Source organism: Mobula hypostoma, chromosome 11 (genome assembly GCF_963921235.1).
Source record: "Mobula hypostoma chromosome 11, sMobHyp1.1, whole genome shotgun sequence".
Taxonomy (NCBI): domain Eukaryota; kingdom Metazoa; phylum Chordata; class Chondrichthyes; order Myliobatiformes; family Myliobatidae; genus Mobula; species Mobula hypostoma.
In genome coordinates, this window is record NC_086107.1 from 6292320 (window position 1) to 6310763 (window position 18444).

General features: G+C 44.9%; 1 protein-coding gene across 4 annotated transcripts in view; it reads right to left on the reverse strand.

The window, feature by feature from the left end:
* Positions 1 to 18444, reverse strand: part of kiaa1549lb (KIAA1549-like b) — a 273051-nt gene that overhangs the window by 158025 nt on the left and 96582 nt on the right. For all 4 annotated transcript variants that reach the window (XM_063061611.1, XM_063061614.1, XM_063061610.1 and 1 more), the window contains 2 exons: positions 11354 to 11487; positions 1921 to 2089 (listed from right to left, as the gene is read on the reverse strand). In XM_063061611.1, coding sequence (XP_062917681.1) covers positions 1921 to 2089; positions 11354 to 11487 — 303 coding nt within the window. The remainder of the gene's footprint in view (positions 1 to 1920; positions 2090 to 11353; positions 11488 to 18444) is intronic.

The following is an 18444-nucleotide window of genomic DNA, read 5'->3' on the forward strand; positions in this document are numbered from 1 at the left end:
CTCAAGTTAGCATGAGTTAATCAGTCTGATGGCCTGCTGGAAAAAGCTGTTCCCAGAACCTGTTGGTTCTGGCTTTTATGCTGCAGTACTGCTTCCCAGATGGTAGCAGCTGGAACAGTTTGTGGTTGGGGTGACTCAGGTCCCCAATGATCCTTCAGGCCCCTTTTTCACACTTGTCTTTGTAAATGTCCTGAATCATGGGAAGTTCATGTCTACAGATGTTCTGGGCTGTCCACACCACTCTCAGCAGAGCCCTATGATTAAGGGAGACACAGTTCCCATACCAGGCAGTGATGCAGCCAGTCAGGATGCTCTCAGTTGTGCCCCTGTAGGAAGTTCTTAGGATTTGGGGGCCCATATCAAACTTCCTCAACTGTCTGAGGTGAAAGAGGCACTGTTGTGCTTTTTTCACCACACAGCTGGTATGTACAGAACACGTGAGATCCTCAGTGATGTGGATGTCGAGGAACTAGGGCATGGGACTAGTAACACCATCCCATAAAAACCCAGAGCGACAGAAACACCAACAGAAGCTCCAGAAACCTCATCCCTGGGAGAAGAAGGATCTTTGAAGATGGGCTACACCTAGGGACAACTTGAGAGACTAGCCCAGGACAGAGGACTCTGTCGAGCTGCTTTCGGTGGCCTATGCCTCGGTACGGGTGATGGGCTTAAGGAAGCAAGTGAATGCATCTGCAAATCCAACATTCTTTATGATTCCAATACCATCCAATTTTCTTTGTTTTAATTGGTGCCTAAATTACAATCAATTGCATTCAAGCAAACATAATAACGCAAATGAAGCTTGGAAAATTTGAATTTACTCCTAGCGCATATGTTGCTGGTGACAGAAGTATTTTCTTCACTGCTACGGTGCAGAGAAACAAGGCTAGGCACGTTAATAAGTCAAACAGACCCTGCAGCCACCTCCACCACAGCAGATCTAAACCTCAGCTCCACTACTTACGTCAGTCGCAGATCCTGTAATATCCTGGCATGGTAATCATCCGAAAGGCTAAAGAAATTTATCATGTCTCCTGCGGCCCTCACCATTTTCATAGGTGCCCCACAGAAAGCATCCAATTGGATGCATCCCAACTTGGTATCACAGCTTCTCCCTCCGTCATCAGATCTCTGAATGGACAAGGAACCCACGTACACGGCTTCACTATTTTTCCTCTTTTTTTCCACTGCTTATTTAATTTTTTAATATATATTTCTTGTTGAAATTAATCATTTTTTGATGTATTGCAAAAGCAACAAATTCCACAATATATGTCGGTGGTATTAAACCTGATAGTGATTCTATTTCTCAGACTGTGGAGAGTTGTGGACACAGCTCAGCACATCACAGAAACCAGCCTCCCCTCCAGAGGCCCTGCCAGCACCTCTTCCCCACCCTCCCGTCAGAATGAGAATCGGGATAATTACCACTGACATACAATGACACACTCCTGCAACATCGCTGGTGCAAAATTGTACCAGACTCTGCCATTCCTTTGGATTCATCAGCTGTGTGGAGAGGGGGAGCCCGGTGCACAGGCAACGGTTTGCTCTCCTTGTCGTACTGCCCAGGCTTGGGTATCACATAATCAGCTGGGACGTAACGTCCATGGTTGACCCCGACCGACGGAAGGCCTCACAGTATGTCATGAAGTTTGTCATTTTGCAGCAGCAGTACAGTGCAATACATAAAAAATTTCTATAAGCTACAAAAAGAAGTATATAAAATTAACATAATAAGGCAATAAAAAGGGAAAATAGTGAGGTAGTGTTCATGGGTTGGGCTGAAGATACAGAAGCCTTAAATCACATACCACCAGAAATGCTTTGACCCCAAACTGCGCGACGTTAACACACAATTTTCAGCATTAAGGTTCAAACGCTGGACAAAGTGAAGGGTGATGGGAGGCTACTTACGCTCAGCCAGGGTCAGAGGGGGGTAGGCGAGGTAGTACCCCAGCTCGGCAGGTGTCAGGTGATGCAGAAGGCCGCTGGCAGCAGTGCCATTGAGCAGTGCGCTCTGATTTCTCACCATGTACACCATGGAGACCGCCGTGGAGCTCTCCAACACCGACGTGTTCAAAATCTGCGGGAAAACAAGTTCAAATTCAAGCTTATCGTCATCCGACTGACTGTACATATATATACAACCAAATGAAACAATGTTCCTCCAGACCACAGTGCACCTACAAAACATACATCACACACAGCACATAAAACAAAATGTTAACATAAATAAGTTAGTAAAATATAATTCAAAACACACGTAACGCGCAGCATTGGTAAACAGTGTACAGCTTGTGATCCAAGTGATGGGATCTCAGAGGTGGCAGGGTATCCATTAGTCTCACAGCCTGAGGGAAGAAGCTGTTACCCAGTCTGGCAGTCCTATTCCTGATGCTGCTGTACCTCCTTCCCGATGGTAGTGGGTCAAAAAGATTGTGGGGATCTTCAACAATGCCTTGGGACCTTCGTTCGCAATGCTCCCAGTAAATGTCACAAATAGGAGTGAGGGAGACCCCAATGATCCACTGTAGGGTCTTGCAGTCTGACGTCCTGCAGCATCTGCAAGTCGAACAGGATTTCACCCTCTCCAGGTTGCTGAGTTCACCTTACTTTGAAACAATGTCATGCACACATCTGAGGTGATGCAAGTACAGCACAAGAACAGGCCCTTCGGCCCACTATATCTGTGCTGACCCTGATGCTAATCTAACTAATACCATCTGATCTATACAGAAACTTGAAGGGACTTTTTCGTACAATGTGATGGACTCTAGACCTCACAATCCACCTCATTATGATCTTGCACTTTATCATTTCCCTACACTACACTGTGTTCTGCATTGTTATTGTTCTACCTTGTTCTACCTCAATGCACTGCATCATGGTCACCATGGTAGTGTAGTGCTTAGCAGAACGTTATTACAGCTTGGAGCGTTCAGAGGTCAAGTCCGTGCATTCTCCCCAAGGAATGTATGGGTTTTCTCCAGATCTTTCTGTTTTCTACCACAGTCCAAAGACATACCGGTAGATCTGTTGGTCATTGTAAGTTGTCCCATGATTGGGTTAGGTTTAGTCGGGGTTTGCTAGGGTGATGTAACTCAAAGGGCCATAAGGACCTACTCTGCATTGTGTTGATAGATAGATAGCAAGTTAGATAGATCGGCATGAAGAGATGCAAAAGAAGCTTTTCACTGTCCCTCAATACATTAGATAAAAATGAACCAATTCCACTCCTTGCCAGTTCATGTATCTGTCTAAATGCCTCTTAAAAAAACAGCTATTGTACCTACTTCCATCACCTCCCCCGGGGCAGCACGTTCCAGGACCTACCAGACCTTTTGTAAAAAACCTTCTTCGTAAATTTCTTCTAACCTTTCCCCCTCTCACCTTAAAACTATGCCCTCTGCTGTTTAACACCCAGGGAATAGGGCTGTCTACCCTGCTTCATTATTCATCTTTTGCACCTTTTATTTGCACATGTGTACACTCAGGATCTTCTGCCCAACCACTTCAAGGCTGAATATGTTGTGCATTCAGAGATGCTCTTCTGCACATCACTGTTGTTATTTGAGTTACTGTCACCTTCCTGTCAGCTTGAACCATTCTCCTCTGACCTCTCTCACTAACAAGACATTTTTACCCACAGAACTGCCGCTCACTGGATGTCTTTTGTTTTTCACAGCTTTCTCTGTAAACTCTAGATACTGTTGTGCATGAAAATCCGAAGGGATCAGTACTTTCTGAGATACTCAAACCACCCCATCTGGCACCAACAATCATTCCACGGTCAAAGTCACTGGGATCACATTTCTTCCCCATTCTGATGTTTGGTTTAAACAACAACTGAACCTCTCGACCATGTCTGTATGCGTTTGTGCACAAATTCACTTGGTAATTGTAAACAATGAGATTTACTGAGAATGAGATCAATTTTAAAGATTCAGCATTCACAATTCAAGATTGTTTAATGTCATTTCCAGTACACAGTGTAAAGGAGAATGAAATAATTGTTACTCTAGATCTGATGCAGCACAAAAAATACAATAAGATAAAGAACACAAATAATAATAATTTTAAAAAACAAAATAAATACATAATGTAGCTTATATACATTGATTGTATGTCCATAAAGTGACGTTAGGCACAGGAGTGTCTGTACACAAGGTGACTGACAGGAAATGGTAAAGTAATGGTGGGTGGGAGTGTGGCGAGGTGGGTTACAGGATTAGTAATGGTGGTTGGGAGTGTGGCGAGGTGAGTTAGTGGATTAGTAATGGTGGTTGGGAGTGTGGCGAGGTGGGTTAGTGTATTAGTAATGGTGGTTGGGAGTGTGGCGAGGTGAGTTAGTGGATTAGTTATGGTGGTTGGAAGTGTGGCGAGGTGGGTTAGTGGGTTAGTAATGGTGGTTGGGAGTGTGGCGAGGTGGGGTAGTGGATTAGTAATGGTGGTTGGGAGTGTGGCGAGATGGGTTAGTGGATTAGTAATGGTGGTTGGGAGTGTGGCGAGGGGGGATAGTGGATTAGTAATGGTGGTTGGGAGTGTGGCGAGGTGGGTTAGTGGATTAGTAATGGTGGTTGGGAGTGTGGCGAGGCGGGGTAGTGGATTAGTAATGGTGGTTGGAAGTGTGGCAAGGTGGGTTAGTGGATTAGTAATGGTGGTTGGGAGTGTGGCGAGGTGGGTTAGTAGATTAGTAATGGTGGTTGGGAATGTGGCAAGGTGAGTTAGTGGATTAGTAATGGTGGTTGGGAGTGTGGCGAGATGGGTTAGTGGATTAGTAATGGTGGTTGGGAATGTGGCGAGGTGAGTTAGTGGATTAGTAATGGTGGTTGGGAGTGTGGCGAGGTGGGTTAGTGGATTAGTAATGGTGGTTGGGAGTGTGGTGAGGTGGGGTAGTGGATTAGTAATGGTGGTCGGGAGTGTGGCGAGGTGGGTTAGTGGATTAGTAATGGTGGTTGGGAGTGTGGCGAGGTGGGTTAGAGGGTTAGTAATGGTGGTCGGGAGTGTGGCGAGATGGGGTAGTGGATTAGTAATGGTGGTCGGGAGTGTGGCGAGGTGGGTTAGTGGATTAGTAATGGTGGTTGGGAGTGTGGCGAGGTGGGTTAGAGGGTTAGTAATGGTGGTTGGGAGTATGGCGAGGTGGGTTAGTGGATTAATTAGTCTGATGGTCGTGATGTGGATGCTACGTTAGTCCCCTCTCTGATGGGAGTGGGACAAACAGTCCTTGAGAAGGGTGGGTGGAATCCTTCATGATGTTACTGACCCATTTCTGACACATTTCTGAATATAAAACCATAGAACCATAAGATATAGGAGCAGAATTAGGCCACCCGGCCTATCGAGTCTGCTTTGCCATTCCATCATGGCTGATTTATTATCCCTCTCAACCCCACTCTCCTGCCTTCTCCCAAAACCTTTGAGGCCCTGACCAACCAAGAACCTATCAGCATCCACTTTAAATATACTCATTGACTTGGCCTCCACATCCAAACATGGAAACGAATGCCTCAGATTAACCATCCCCTGTCTAAAGAAGTTCCTCCTCATCGCTGTACTAAATGGATGTCCCTCTATTCCAAGGCTTTGCTCCCTGGTCATAGACTTTCCCACTATGGGAAACATTCTCTCCACATCTACTCGGTGTAGACCAATCAACATTTGTTAGGTTTCAGTGAGATCCTACCCTCATTCTTTGAAGCTCCAGCAAGTACAGGCCCAGAGCCATCAAATGCTCCCCTTTCATTCATCAAGCCTTTCATTCCGAGTGTGGTCTGACCAGTGCCTTATAAAGTCTCAGCTTCACACCCTTGTTCTTATATTCCAGTCCTCTCAAAATGAAAGCCAACATTGTATTTCCTTCCTTACCATTGACTCAACCTGCAAATTAACCTTTGAAGGATCCTGTACAAGGACTCCCAAATATCTTTGCACCTCTGATACATGGAGTTTCTCCCCATTTAGAAAATAGTCTATGCTTATCCTTCCACCAAAGTGCATGACCATACACTTCCTGACACTATATTCCACTTGCCACTTCTTTGCCCATTCTCCTAATCTGCCCAAGTCCTTCTGCAGACTCCCTGCTGCCTCAGCACTACGTGCCCCTCCACCTATCTGTGTATCGTCTGCAGACTTGGCCACTAAGCCATCGATTCTGTCATCCAAATCGTTGACAAACAACGTAAACAGAGGCAGTCCCAACACCGACCCCTGTAGAACACCACTTGTTACTGGCAATCAGACAGAAATGGCCCCCCTTTATTCCCACTGTTTGCCTCCTGCCAGTCAGCCACTCTTCAATTCATGTTAGTATCTTTCTTGTAATACCATGGGTTCTACGTTGCTACTGTGTGGTAACCGGAATCTCTGGAGCTGAAGGCCTCGAAATCCTCAGCTTTACGTGTTTCAGCGGCCAGGGAGAGGTTGAAGGCGCTCGGCAGAGGATGGCGCTCAGCAGACTGTATCGGAGAGGCTGCACGGAAGCTCGGAGTTTTCGGACAGATGGACTCAGTGTCGGCTGTGGTCAGCTGCTTCCAAGGTATCAGCAAGTTGACAGTGCCTGGAGGTTTATGGCAGGGAGTTTCTCCCTTTTGCCGCCTGCTATCGGGGACTCAGGAGTCGATCGACTCGGGGACTTTGAGACTATTTTTTTTTACTGTGCCTATGGACTGTTCTTCATCAAATTATGGTATTGCTTTGCACCGCTGTAACTATATGGTATAATTATGTGGTTTTGTCAGTGTTAGTCTTTGGTCTGTCTTGTTTTCTGTGATATCACACCGGAGAAACATTGTATCATTTCTTAATGCATGTGTGCATTTCTAAATGACAATAAAAGAGGACTGAGTGTTCTCATAATCTAATCTTATCTTGTTCAGCATCTTGTCAAAGGTTTCTGAAAATCCAAGTAAACAACATCCACTGACTCTCCTTTGTCCATCTGCCTGTTATTTCCTTATATGCCCTTGATGGTGGACATGCTGGTGCTGGCGATGCATTGGGCTGTTAGAGCAATTTTAGCATAAAGCGTGCTCATTGTGCAAGGTCTAATGCTGTTTCTCATTTTTCATGAGCCGTGCGGGTCTCTGCTGATTCAGAATTCCTCGCCCAGGCAGTGAGCATGGATATTAATTGCCCACTTCCCATGAGACAGCACGGCATAAGCATGTGCCCTCATCGGCAAAGCAGCACAGTTACTGTTAGCACATTCAGTGGTTAAATCCAGATGTGAGTAGGATATGTGCGAGAGTTTCGGAGAAAATCTTAACATTGTTGAGAAGCAGGCATAGTAATAACTCTGCTGTTTGATACATACGCACACTCTCCCACTCGCACATACACACATACTCACACTCCCATTGCACACACATGTAGACACGCACACATATAGACTCTCTAGCTTGTGCACACATATGCGCTCACACGCACACATATAGACTCTCTAGCTTGTGCACACATATGCGCTCACACTCTCACATACACACACTCGCACACTTGGGCAAATACATACACACAGTCGCACACGTTCTCACATTCTCCCACATGTGCACACACACAAACACTCACACTCTCCCACTTCTACACAGGCACACACACTCTCTCACCTGGGCACACACAATTCCAAACACAGGTTACCACACATAATTTTCACAGAAAGACAACCACACACGCACACAATGACACATACATACACATGCACACGTTCTCACATACAAAACCACATGCACACAGCACACACATCTCCATGTGCACACAATACACAAACCTCCATACACACACACCTTCACATGCACACCACACACACGACGACTGACACACAACCACAGACACCTTCACACACACCTCATATCCTCACACACACACCCACAAGCACATAACCACACACACACACACACAACCCCATAGACACTTACACACACACACATAGACACATATCCACACACAAACACCTCCGTACACACTCAGGTGTGACACCAGCGCACATACACATTCTCACACACACACAGCCACACAGACACATCCTCATACACTCAAACCCACACACAACCACACACACACCTCCACATGCACACCACACACACAGCCACACAAACACCTTCGGACACACAACCACAGACACCTCCATACACACACCTCCACACACATATTCACACATATATAACGTCAGTCTCTTGCACACACATGTACACACACACAACACCCAGAAAACACATGCTGAATGATACATCACAGACACTTAATCAATTACTTGAGAGATATCACTATTTCGTAATATACTTTAGTAAAATGTTGCCCAGCCTCCATAGCGAATATGAAACACTGAGAATTTAGACATGAAACTGCTCAGAAAAGTCCACAGTAGCACCGCGGTAAGGCACTAAACTATTACAGCTCGAGTCATCAGAGTTTGAAGTTCATTTCTGGCGTCCTTTGTAAGAAAGTTCTTAATGTATGAACGTGGGTTTCCTCCGGGGGCTCTGGTTTCCTCCCAGTCCAAAGACACACCAGTTAGTAGGTTAATTGGTCATTGCAAATTCTCCTGTGATTAGGCTGGAGTTAAATAACAGGTTAAATAGGGGCAGCACTGTGGGCTAGTGATTAGTGCAGCACTGTACAATGCCAGTGATCAGTAACTGAGGTTCGATTCCCACCGCTGTCTGTCAGGAGTTTGTATATTCTCCCCCTGGTTCTGGGTGCTCTGGCTTCCCCCCACCGTCCAAAGACGTACCAGTTAGTAAGTGAATTGGTCACTGTAAATTGTCCTGTGATTACACTAAGGCTAAATCACTGGTTTGCTGGGTGATGCGGCTCAGAAGGCCAGAAAGCTGTGCTGCACTGTATTTCTAAATAAATAAGTAAAGACCCTTGGTCATTATGTCAGACCTGAACAGGTGGACCTAAAGTTCAAGTGGGAATTTATTAAAAACCTTTCAGTCTCTGCAATGGACTGCTAGTCTGTCAAGTGCTCACCATTCACCCTCCTCGAGGGATGAGTCAGGACGCTGGCTTCACATTCGACAAGGAAGGAGAATAGTTGCACACACACAATATGCTGGAGGAACTCAGCCGATCAGGCAGCGTCTATGGAGAGGAGTGAACTGTTGATGTTTTGGGCTGAGACCCTTCATCAGGACTGAGAAGGAAGGCGGAAGACACCAGATTAAAAAGGTGGCGGGAGGGGAAGGAGTGCAGCTAGAAGCTACGAGGGGGGATGAAGTAAGAAGCTGGGAGGTGATAGGTGGAAAAGGTAAAGGGCTGCAGAAGAAGAAGAAATGTGGTGGATATGGAGGCTCATGGGTGCTAGGTAAGGAGAAGGAGAACCCCTTTCCCTGTTACAACAGCAGGAGGATGGGGTGAGGGCTTTGGTATCATCAGTCCTGATGAAGGGTCTCAGCCCAAAATTTCGACAGTTTATTCCCTTCCATAGATGCTGCCTGACTTGCTGAGTTCCTCCAGCATTTTGAGTCTGTTACTCTAGACTTCCAGTATCCGCAAAATCTTGTGTCTCAGGAAAATAGCTAATGGCATTTCCAAAAGAAATGTTGACTTCAGAAAACCTAGACACATTCATGATTTTCTTAAGGGTAGCAAATCAAGTCTGACTACATATTTAAATTGGAAAGCATTTAATCAATTTTGTACAACCCACGTATATCACTCTGAGAGTGTGTTCTCTGTGACAGCATTACACTGCAGGGAAGGGAACTATTGACGGCACTTTTATTGGGCTGGTTGTTCGAAAGCACGTTCCCACTAGTTCCCTGTCACCTCCGCACAGTGCAGCAATAACCTATCCATTTAACATCCAATTTGAGACTGATTAAAGTCACGTGCACAAGTCCTTGTGTGCACAGTGCAATGAAAAACTTACTTGCAGCAGCATCACAGGGACAGAGCATCAAATAAACACACAAGAGGCTGGAGGAACTCAGCCGGTAAGGAAACGTCCATGGAGAGGAATAAAGAGTCGATGTTTCAGGACAAGCTGCTTCATAGCTGCCTGACCTGCTGAGTTCCTCCAGCATTTTGTGTGCTCTTCTGGACTTCCAGCATCTTCACAGTCTCTTGTGTTCAGAAATACAAAATTCAAAAGAAATAAAAACACAAATAATACAAAATTATTTTTAAAAATCACAGTTAGAGCAATAAAAAAACAAAGTTCAACATAACTTTTATTATCTAAGTATATATATGTCACCGTGTACAACCCTGAAATTCAGTGTAACTCATTGTAAGTGCATTGAAATTCAAAGTGGTCATCGTGTTGGCATACTAAGGTAGTGATTATCATTGTGTAGCATACTGGTTCAGTTCCCTCTGCTGTCCGTAAAGAGTTTCTATGTTCACCCCGTGATCTGCATGGGTTTCCTCTGGGTGCTCTGGTTTCCTCCCACGGTCCAAAGATGTACAGTGAGGGTGAGTGAGTTGTGGGCCTGCTATGTTGAGGCCAGAAGCATGTGATAATTGTGGGCTGCCTAATACAATCCTGGCTGAAAAGGTTTGATGCCAACAATGCCTTTCACTATATGGTGAGAACACAGACCAGTACAGCACAGGAACAGGTCCTTTGGCCCACAGGGTTGTGCCAGTCTTTTATCTGACATTAAGATCAATCTAACCCTCCCCTCCCACATAGCCCTCCATTTTTCCTACAATCCCTATGTCTATCTAAGGGCTTCTTAAATGTCCCTAATGTATCTGTCTCTATAGTCACCCTGGCAGAGTGTTCCATGCACCCACCACTTTCTGTGCAAAAATTCTATCCCTGACGTCCCCCCTATACTTTCCTCCAATCACCTTAAAGTTATACCTCCGCATATTAGCCACTTCCACCCTGGGAAAAATCTTAAGCTTTCGTGTCAATCTCTGCCTCTTATCGTCTTGTACACCTCTATCAAGTCACCTCTCATCCTTCTTCGCCCAAAGAGAAAAGCCCCAGCTTACTCAGCCTATCCTCATAAGACATACTCTCTATTCCAGGGCATCTGTTAGTCTTGCGAGACCATGGATCTGCGCCTGGAAAGTCTTCACTCTCCAGGGCACGGGCCTGGGCAAGGTTGTATGGAAGACCAGCAGTTGCCCATGCTGCAAGTCTCCCCTCTCCACGACACCAACGTTGTCCAAGGGAAGGGCATTAGGACCCATACAGCTTGGCACCAGTGTCGTCGCAGAGCAATGTGTGATTAAGTGCCTTGCTCGAGGACACAACACGTTGCCTCGGCTGGGGCTCTATTCCAGGGAGCACCTGGGAAATCTCCTCTGCACCCTCTCTGAAACTTTTACATCCTTCCTGTATGGAGGCGACTAGAATGGAACACAATATTCCAAGTCCAAATGAAAGTTTTACCTGAACTTTTAAGTGACTTTTGAAGGTGGCAGCCCGAGATGCTGCCTCCTCGAAGGCTCTCTGAAGTCTGGCCTCCATGGTCTGGGTAAAGCTGCAGAATCTGATGATGTCGGTGGTACTCACAAACTGGAGCACTGGTGTCAGAGAGGGAGAGAGCAAGTTCAAAGTAAATTTATGATCAACATACTGTATATCATCATTACCACCCTGAGTTTAATTTTCTTGCAGGTATTTACATTAGAACAAAGAAATTCAGTGGAATCAATGAAGAACTACAAACAACCAATGTGCAAAAGACAATTTGTACAAATACAAAATAATTAATAGATAGATAATTAACAAGAATCAACATTTGATCTTTGAGAGAAAGTTCAAGTGGGTATGAAAATACCATCAAGACACAAGAAGACATATTCCCTACTTGGTTTTGTGTTTATAGGATTGCTCTTATATTTATAGTTATCGTAACACACACACACACACAAAATGCTGGAGGTACTCAACAGGTCAGGCAGCATCTATAGAGGGGAATAAACAATCGACATTTTGGGTCGAGACCATTCATCAGGACTGGAAAGAAAGAGGGAAGATGCCAGAATATGAGGGCGGGGAGAGGGGAAGGGGGACAAGCTAGAAGGCAATAGGTGAAGCCAAGTGGATGGGGAAAGGAGGGTGAAGTAAGAAGCTGGGAGGTGATAGGTGGAAAAGGCTGGCGAAGAGAGAACGTCATAGGAGAGAAGAGAGTGGGCCACGATCGCAGATGCTTCAACTCCAGAGCAACACACAGAAAATGCTGGAGGTACTCAGCAGGTCAGGTAGCATCTATGAGGAGGAATAAACAGTCAATGTTTCAGGCCGAGATCCCCTAAAAGGCTTTGAGAAATCCCAGAATATCTCAGGGATGATAACTTAAACCAGAATGTAGTGCTCAGTATGTTTTGAGGGAGAACACTCACATTTACCCTCTGCAAGGCATAATTGAAGACACAGAGTGTGTGAGGCCATCCAGCTGAAGGAACCTGCTCCAGCCTAATCACAGGATAATTTACAATGACCAATTAACCTACGAAACCATGCGTTTCTGGGACACGGGGGAAACTGGAACACCTGCAGAACCCACAGAAATTTGAAATTTCGGGTCAAGACCTTGATCAGGACTCAGCCCAAAACTCTGACTGTTTATTCCTTTCCAGAGAGGCTGTCTGACCTGCTGAGTTCCTCCAGCACCATGGTAGTGTGGCAGTTAATTGCGACGCTATTACAACTCGGGCATCGGAGTTCGGAGTTCAATTCCAGCACCGTATGTAAGGAGTTTGTATGTTATCCCCATGACCCCATGACGTATCGGTTAGTAGGTTAATTGGTCATTGTAAATTGTCCTGTGATAAGGCTAAAGATAAATCAGTGGGTTGCTGGATGGTGTGGCTCATTGAGTAGAAGGGCCTGACTGTGCTGTATCGATAGAGAGATAAATAAAAATAAATAGCATTTATAGCATATCTGTTACTATAGAGTTTCAGCATCTGCAGAACCTCTTGTGTTTAGATTTATTGTGGGTTTTATAGTTTTTTATTGTGTTCTTCATGCTAATTGTATTTTTTCATGCTGCATCAGATCCAGTGTAATAATCATTTTGGTCTCCTTTACATTCATGTACTGAAGGACAACCACAAACAATCTCGAATCATGAAGCAGAAATTTGAGAAAAAAAAACTTGATTGAGTTAACCTAATTTTGATATGGACAGCAGCAACTTTTTTTGGAGCAGCCTTAACGCATTTCTAGGTTAACTGTGCTTCTCCCTGCCTGGCCTGGTAAGTATTCCCAGTGCTTCCTGCTTCTATTTCGGTCTTCCAGCATCTGCGGGATTTTGCATTTGTTTTACAATGAAGGTCATCTTGCCTCAGTGGAGACATCCCTGTGTCTGAGGCTGTTTGAGTCACCTATCATCAATCCAGGCTGATATTCAAGGAGGTGTCAAGGGACGTGCACTGTCCTTCCGCTCAAATTGTGGCCCCATTTGCTTTATGCAGTTGGACAGAGAAACAGTTTCTACTATACCACCTAGTTGAAGATATAAAAGTAAGAGAATATGTACCACAAGGCTCCAGGACAATTTCTAACCTGCTGTTACTACATTCCTGTGAACCCTCTCCAGATTCAGTACATCCTTTCTAACACAACGGACCAAAACTGCTCACAATACTCCAAGTGAGGCCTCACCGGTGCTTTATAAAGTCTCAATTTTACATCTTTGCTTGAATGTCCACTTCAAATGAATGCTCACATTCCATTTGTATCCTCACCACAGACTCAACCTTTTGGGAATCCTGCTCAAAAGTCTCCCGAGTCTCTTTACGCCTCAGTTTTTTTCTATTTTCTCTCCATTTAGATAGTAGTCAACTCTTTCATTTCATCTACCATAATGCAAAATCACACATGTTCCAACACTGTATTCCATCTGCCATTTCCCTAATCTAAGTCCTTCTGTAGCCTCTCTACTTCCTCAAAACTACCTACCCCTCCACCTACTTCATAGCGGCTGCAAACTTTGCAACAAAGCCATCAATTCCATCATCCAAATCATTGACATATAACGTAAAAATAATCAGTCCCAAAACAGACACCCTGTGGAACACCACTAGTCACCGGCAGCCAGCCAGAAAAGGTTCCTTTTATTCCAACTCTTTACCTCCTGCCATTTAGTCATTGCTTTATCCGTGCTAGAGTCTTTCCTGTAATACCATGGGTGCATAGCTTATTAAGCAGCCTCATGCAGCATTAACAAACTTTCCCACTAGGATATTACTGGATATGTGCGAAGAACAAGAATTTCAGGTTGTAAATCGCATACATTCTTTGATATTAAATGGGACTATTGAATTATTGTAGCTGAGGAGGGATAGGTTCAAAGAGGATGTGAGGGGTAATTTTTTTACTTAGAGAGTGGTGGATGTCTGGAATGCACTGTCTGATATGGTGGTAGAGGGAAATTCATTAGAGGCTTTTAAGAGAAATTTAGGGCAGGGCGAAAAGCATTATCAAGGATGCATCTCACCCTAACCATGGACTTTTTACTCTCCTCCCATCCGGTAGGCGCTACAGGAACCTCCGCTCCTGCACCAGCAGGTTCAGGAAGAGCTTCTTCCCTGAGGCTGTGACCCTGCTGAACCTCACATCACAGCGCTAAGCAATATTGCACCCATATTGAACTGTCTCAGTACTTTTATATTTGTGTGCTGTAGCACTTACTTTTTATTCGCAGTTATTTTGTAAATAACACTATTCTTTGCATTTCTGGTTAGATGCTAATTGCATTTCATTGGCTTTGTATCTGTACTGAGCACAATGACAATGAAGTTGAATCTAATCTAATCTAATCTAAATTGGAGGTGAGGAAACTGAAGGGATTAGGACATTGTTTAGGCAGGAGGAATAACTGTTTGGTGGGTTTTGATTTACATTTTAGCTGGTTTGGCACAACTTTGTTGGCCAAAGTGCCTGTTCCTCTGCTGCACTGTTACATGTTCAGAACGAGTTCATCAGTCTGATGGCCTGGTGGAAGAAGCTGTCCCAGAGCCTGTTGGTCCTGGCTTTTATGCCGTGGTACCATTTCCTGGATGGTAGCACCTGGAATAGATTGTGGTTGGGATGGTTGGATCCCCAAGGATCCTATGGGCTCCTTTTACACATGTGTCCTTGTAAATGTCCTGAATCATGGGACGTTCACAACTACAGATGTGCTGGGCTGTCTACATCTCTCTCTGCAGAGTCCTGCAATTAAGGGAGGTACAGTTCCAATGCCAGGCAGTGATGTAGCCAGTCAGGATGCTCTCAATGTGCGCCTGTAGAAAGTTCTTAGGATTTGGGGGCCCATACCAAACTTCCAGTGACCAGTGGGGTGCCTCAGGGATCTGCTCTGGGACTCCTACTCTTTGTGATTTTTATAAATGACCTGGATGAGGAAGTGGAGGGGTGGGTTAGTAAGTTTGCTGATGACACAAAGGTTGGGGGTGTTGTGGATAGTGTGGAGGGCTGTCAGAGGTTACAACGGGACATTGATAAAATGCAAAACTGGGCTGAGAAGTGGCAGAATGAGTTCAACCCAGATAAGTCTGAGGTGGTTCGTTTTGGTAGGTCAAGTATGATGACAGAATATAGTATTAATGGTAAGACTCTTGGCAGTGTGGAGAATCAGAGGGATCTTGGGGTCCGAGTCCATAGGACACTCAAAGCTGCTGCGCAGGTTGACTCTGTGGTTAAGAAGGCATACGGTGCATTAGCTTTCATCAATCGTGGGATTGAGTTTAAGAGCCGAGAGGTAATGTTGCAGCTATACAGGACCCTGGTCAGACCCCACTTGGAGTACTGTGCTCAATTCTGGTCACCTCATTACAGGAAGGACGTGGAAACAATAGAAAGGGTGCAGAGGAGATTTACAAGGATGTTGCCTGGATTGGGGAGCATGCCTGATGAGAATAGGTTGAGTGAACTTGGCCTTTTCTCCTTGGAGCATCGGAGGATGAGGGTGACCTGATAGAGGTGTACAAGATAATGACAGGCATTGATCATGTGGATAGTCAGAGGCTTTTCCCCAGGGCTGAAATGGCTAGCACAAGAGGGCATAATTTTAAGGTACTTGGAAGTAGGTACAGAGAAGATGTCAGGGTTAAGTTTTTTCACACAGAGAGTGGTGAGTGCATGGAATGGGCTGCCGGCGGCAGAAACGATAGGGTCTTTAAGAGACTCCTGGATGGCTACATGGAGCTTAGAAAAATAGAGGGCTATGGGTAAAGCCTAGGTAGTTCTAAGGTAGGGACATGTTCAGCACAGCATTGTGGGCCGAAGGGCTTGTATTGTGCTGTAAGTTTTCTATATTTCTATGTTTCCATGTTTCCTCATCCTCTTGAGGTGAAAGAGGCGCTGTTATGCCTTTTTCACCACACAGCCGGTGTGCACAGACCACGTGAGGTCCTCGGTGATGTGGATGCCGAGAAACTTGAAACTGTTCACCCCCTCAACCCCAGATCCATTGATGTCAATAGGGGTCCATTCCTCCTGTATTCCACAACCGGCTCCTTTGTTTTTGCAACATTGAGGGAGAGGTTGTTTTCTTGACATCATTGTAACAGAGAAATGACTTCTTCCCTGTAGGCGACCTCGCTTTTGAGTATACTCTATATTATATTGACTGTTCTATTTATTATACATTATTACAAATTATTATACATTGCACATTTAGATGGAGATGTAACGTAAAGATTTTTACTCCTAATGTATGTGAAGGATGTAAGAAATAAAGTCAATTCAATTCATTCATTCATTCAATTCATAGTATACACACTTTTTAAAAGAAAGAACACAATGAGAGTAAAACAAAGCAAACCCTCTTTCAATGTAAAGTGTCAAAGTATATTGTTGCTCTACTGAGGCAGTGATTAGGTTTGTGCCGGTTGGTTCAAGAACCGAATACTTGAAGGGAATTACCTGTTCTTGATTATTCTGGTGGTTTGGAACTGTTTCCATGCTGTCTAACTCTATGATTTAATGACTATTGGCTGTAGGTGCTGAGCTCTTGTCCAGGGGCAGAAAGCTGTTGGATTACAGTGTGAAACTGTTACTTGTCTTATAATTTAACCTCCCTAAGCTTGCTTGTTTTTCTATATAATCACCCATGTAAGTGTAATTATTCAATGAATTTTCCAGTAATGGTAGTAAAGCTTGGTTGGCAGTGTGGAGATACGTCTCTACCAAATGAGGTGTAGGAACATAGGAAATAGGAGCAGGATTTGGCCATCTGGCCCGTCAAGCCCACTCAGCCATTCAATAAGATCATGGCTGATCTGGCCATGGACTCCTCGCCACCTACCCGCCTTTTCCCCATAACCCTTAATTCCCCTACTGTGCAATAATCTATCCACCCTTGCCATAAATATATTCACTGAGGCAGCCTCCACTGCTTCATTGGGCAGAGAATTCCACAGATTCACTACTCTCTGGGAAAAGCAGTGCCTCCTCATCTCTGTCCTAAATCTACTCCCCCGAATTTTGAGGCTACGTCTAGTCTCAACAACTTTCCTGCCTCTATCTTATCTATCCCTTTCATAATTTTATACGTTTCACCTTCCCTCTGCTAACCTGCAGGTCACCCTTGGGCAAGGTGTAGCCCCTGCTTAGCCATCCCCCACCCCTGATCAGGGCCACATGAAGCCATGGGGGCAGGTGCTGGATGGTCGTATGAGCAGTTGGTACATATCACAAATCCTGGTTATGCGACCACTGAAGCCAGGCAGACAATCTCTGAGGAGTATTGATAATGGCTGGGGTCACCCACCTTATCAAGACGCTGCCCAGAAGAAGGCAATGGCAAACCACTTCTGTAGAAAAATTTACCCAGAACCATCATGGTCATGGAAAAGCCGCAGTCACCCACATCATACAACACAGCACAGCACAAACAATACTACAGCTGCTTGTGTATTTTTCTAGAAGCTTCTTAGTTTTCCTGCAGCAGATGTCACGTCACTTGAATCCAGCTATTTGACTGGCTCTTTGTTAACAAGGGATCTCTTCGTCTGAGCTAGCTTTTGCATAAGGTGACCACAAAGGGTTAACCCCAAGGTAATAACATTGGCAGACACGAGGAAATCTGCAGATGCTGGAAATCCAAGCAATACACACAAAAAATGCTGGTGATGCTGCCTGGCCCACTGCGTTCACCAGCATTTTTTGTGCATGTTGATGTAATTACATTGGCATCACTTTATACACTCAGTAGTCACTGTGCACCTGCTCATTAATGCAAATATCTAATCAGCCAATTATATTGCAGCAACTCGATGCATAAAAGCATGCAGACGTGGTCAAGAGGTTCGGTTGTTGTTCAGACCAAACATCGGAACAGGGAAGAAATGTGATCTAAGACACTTTGACCATGGAATGATTGTTGATCCCAGACAGGGTGGTTTGATTATCTCAGAAACTGATCTCCTGGGATTTCCATGCAAAACAGTCTCTAGCGCTTACAGGGAACGGTGTGAAAAACAAAAAGAGCATCCAGTGAGCGGCAGCTCTGTGGGTGAAAAAAAGTT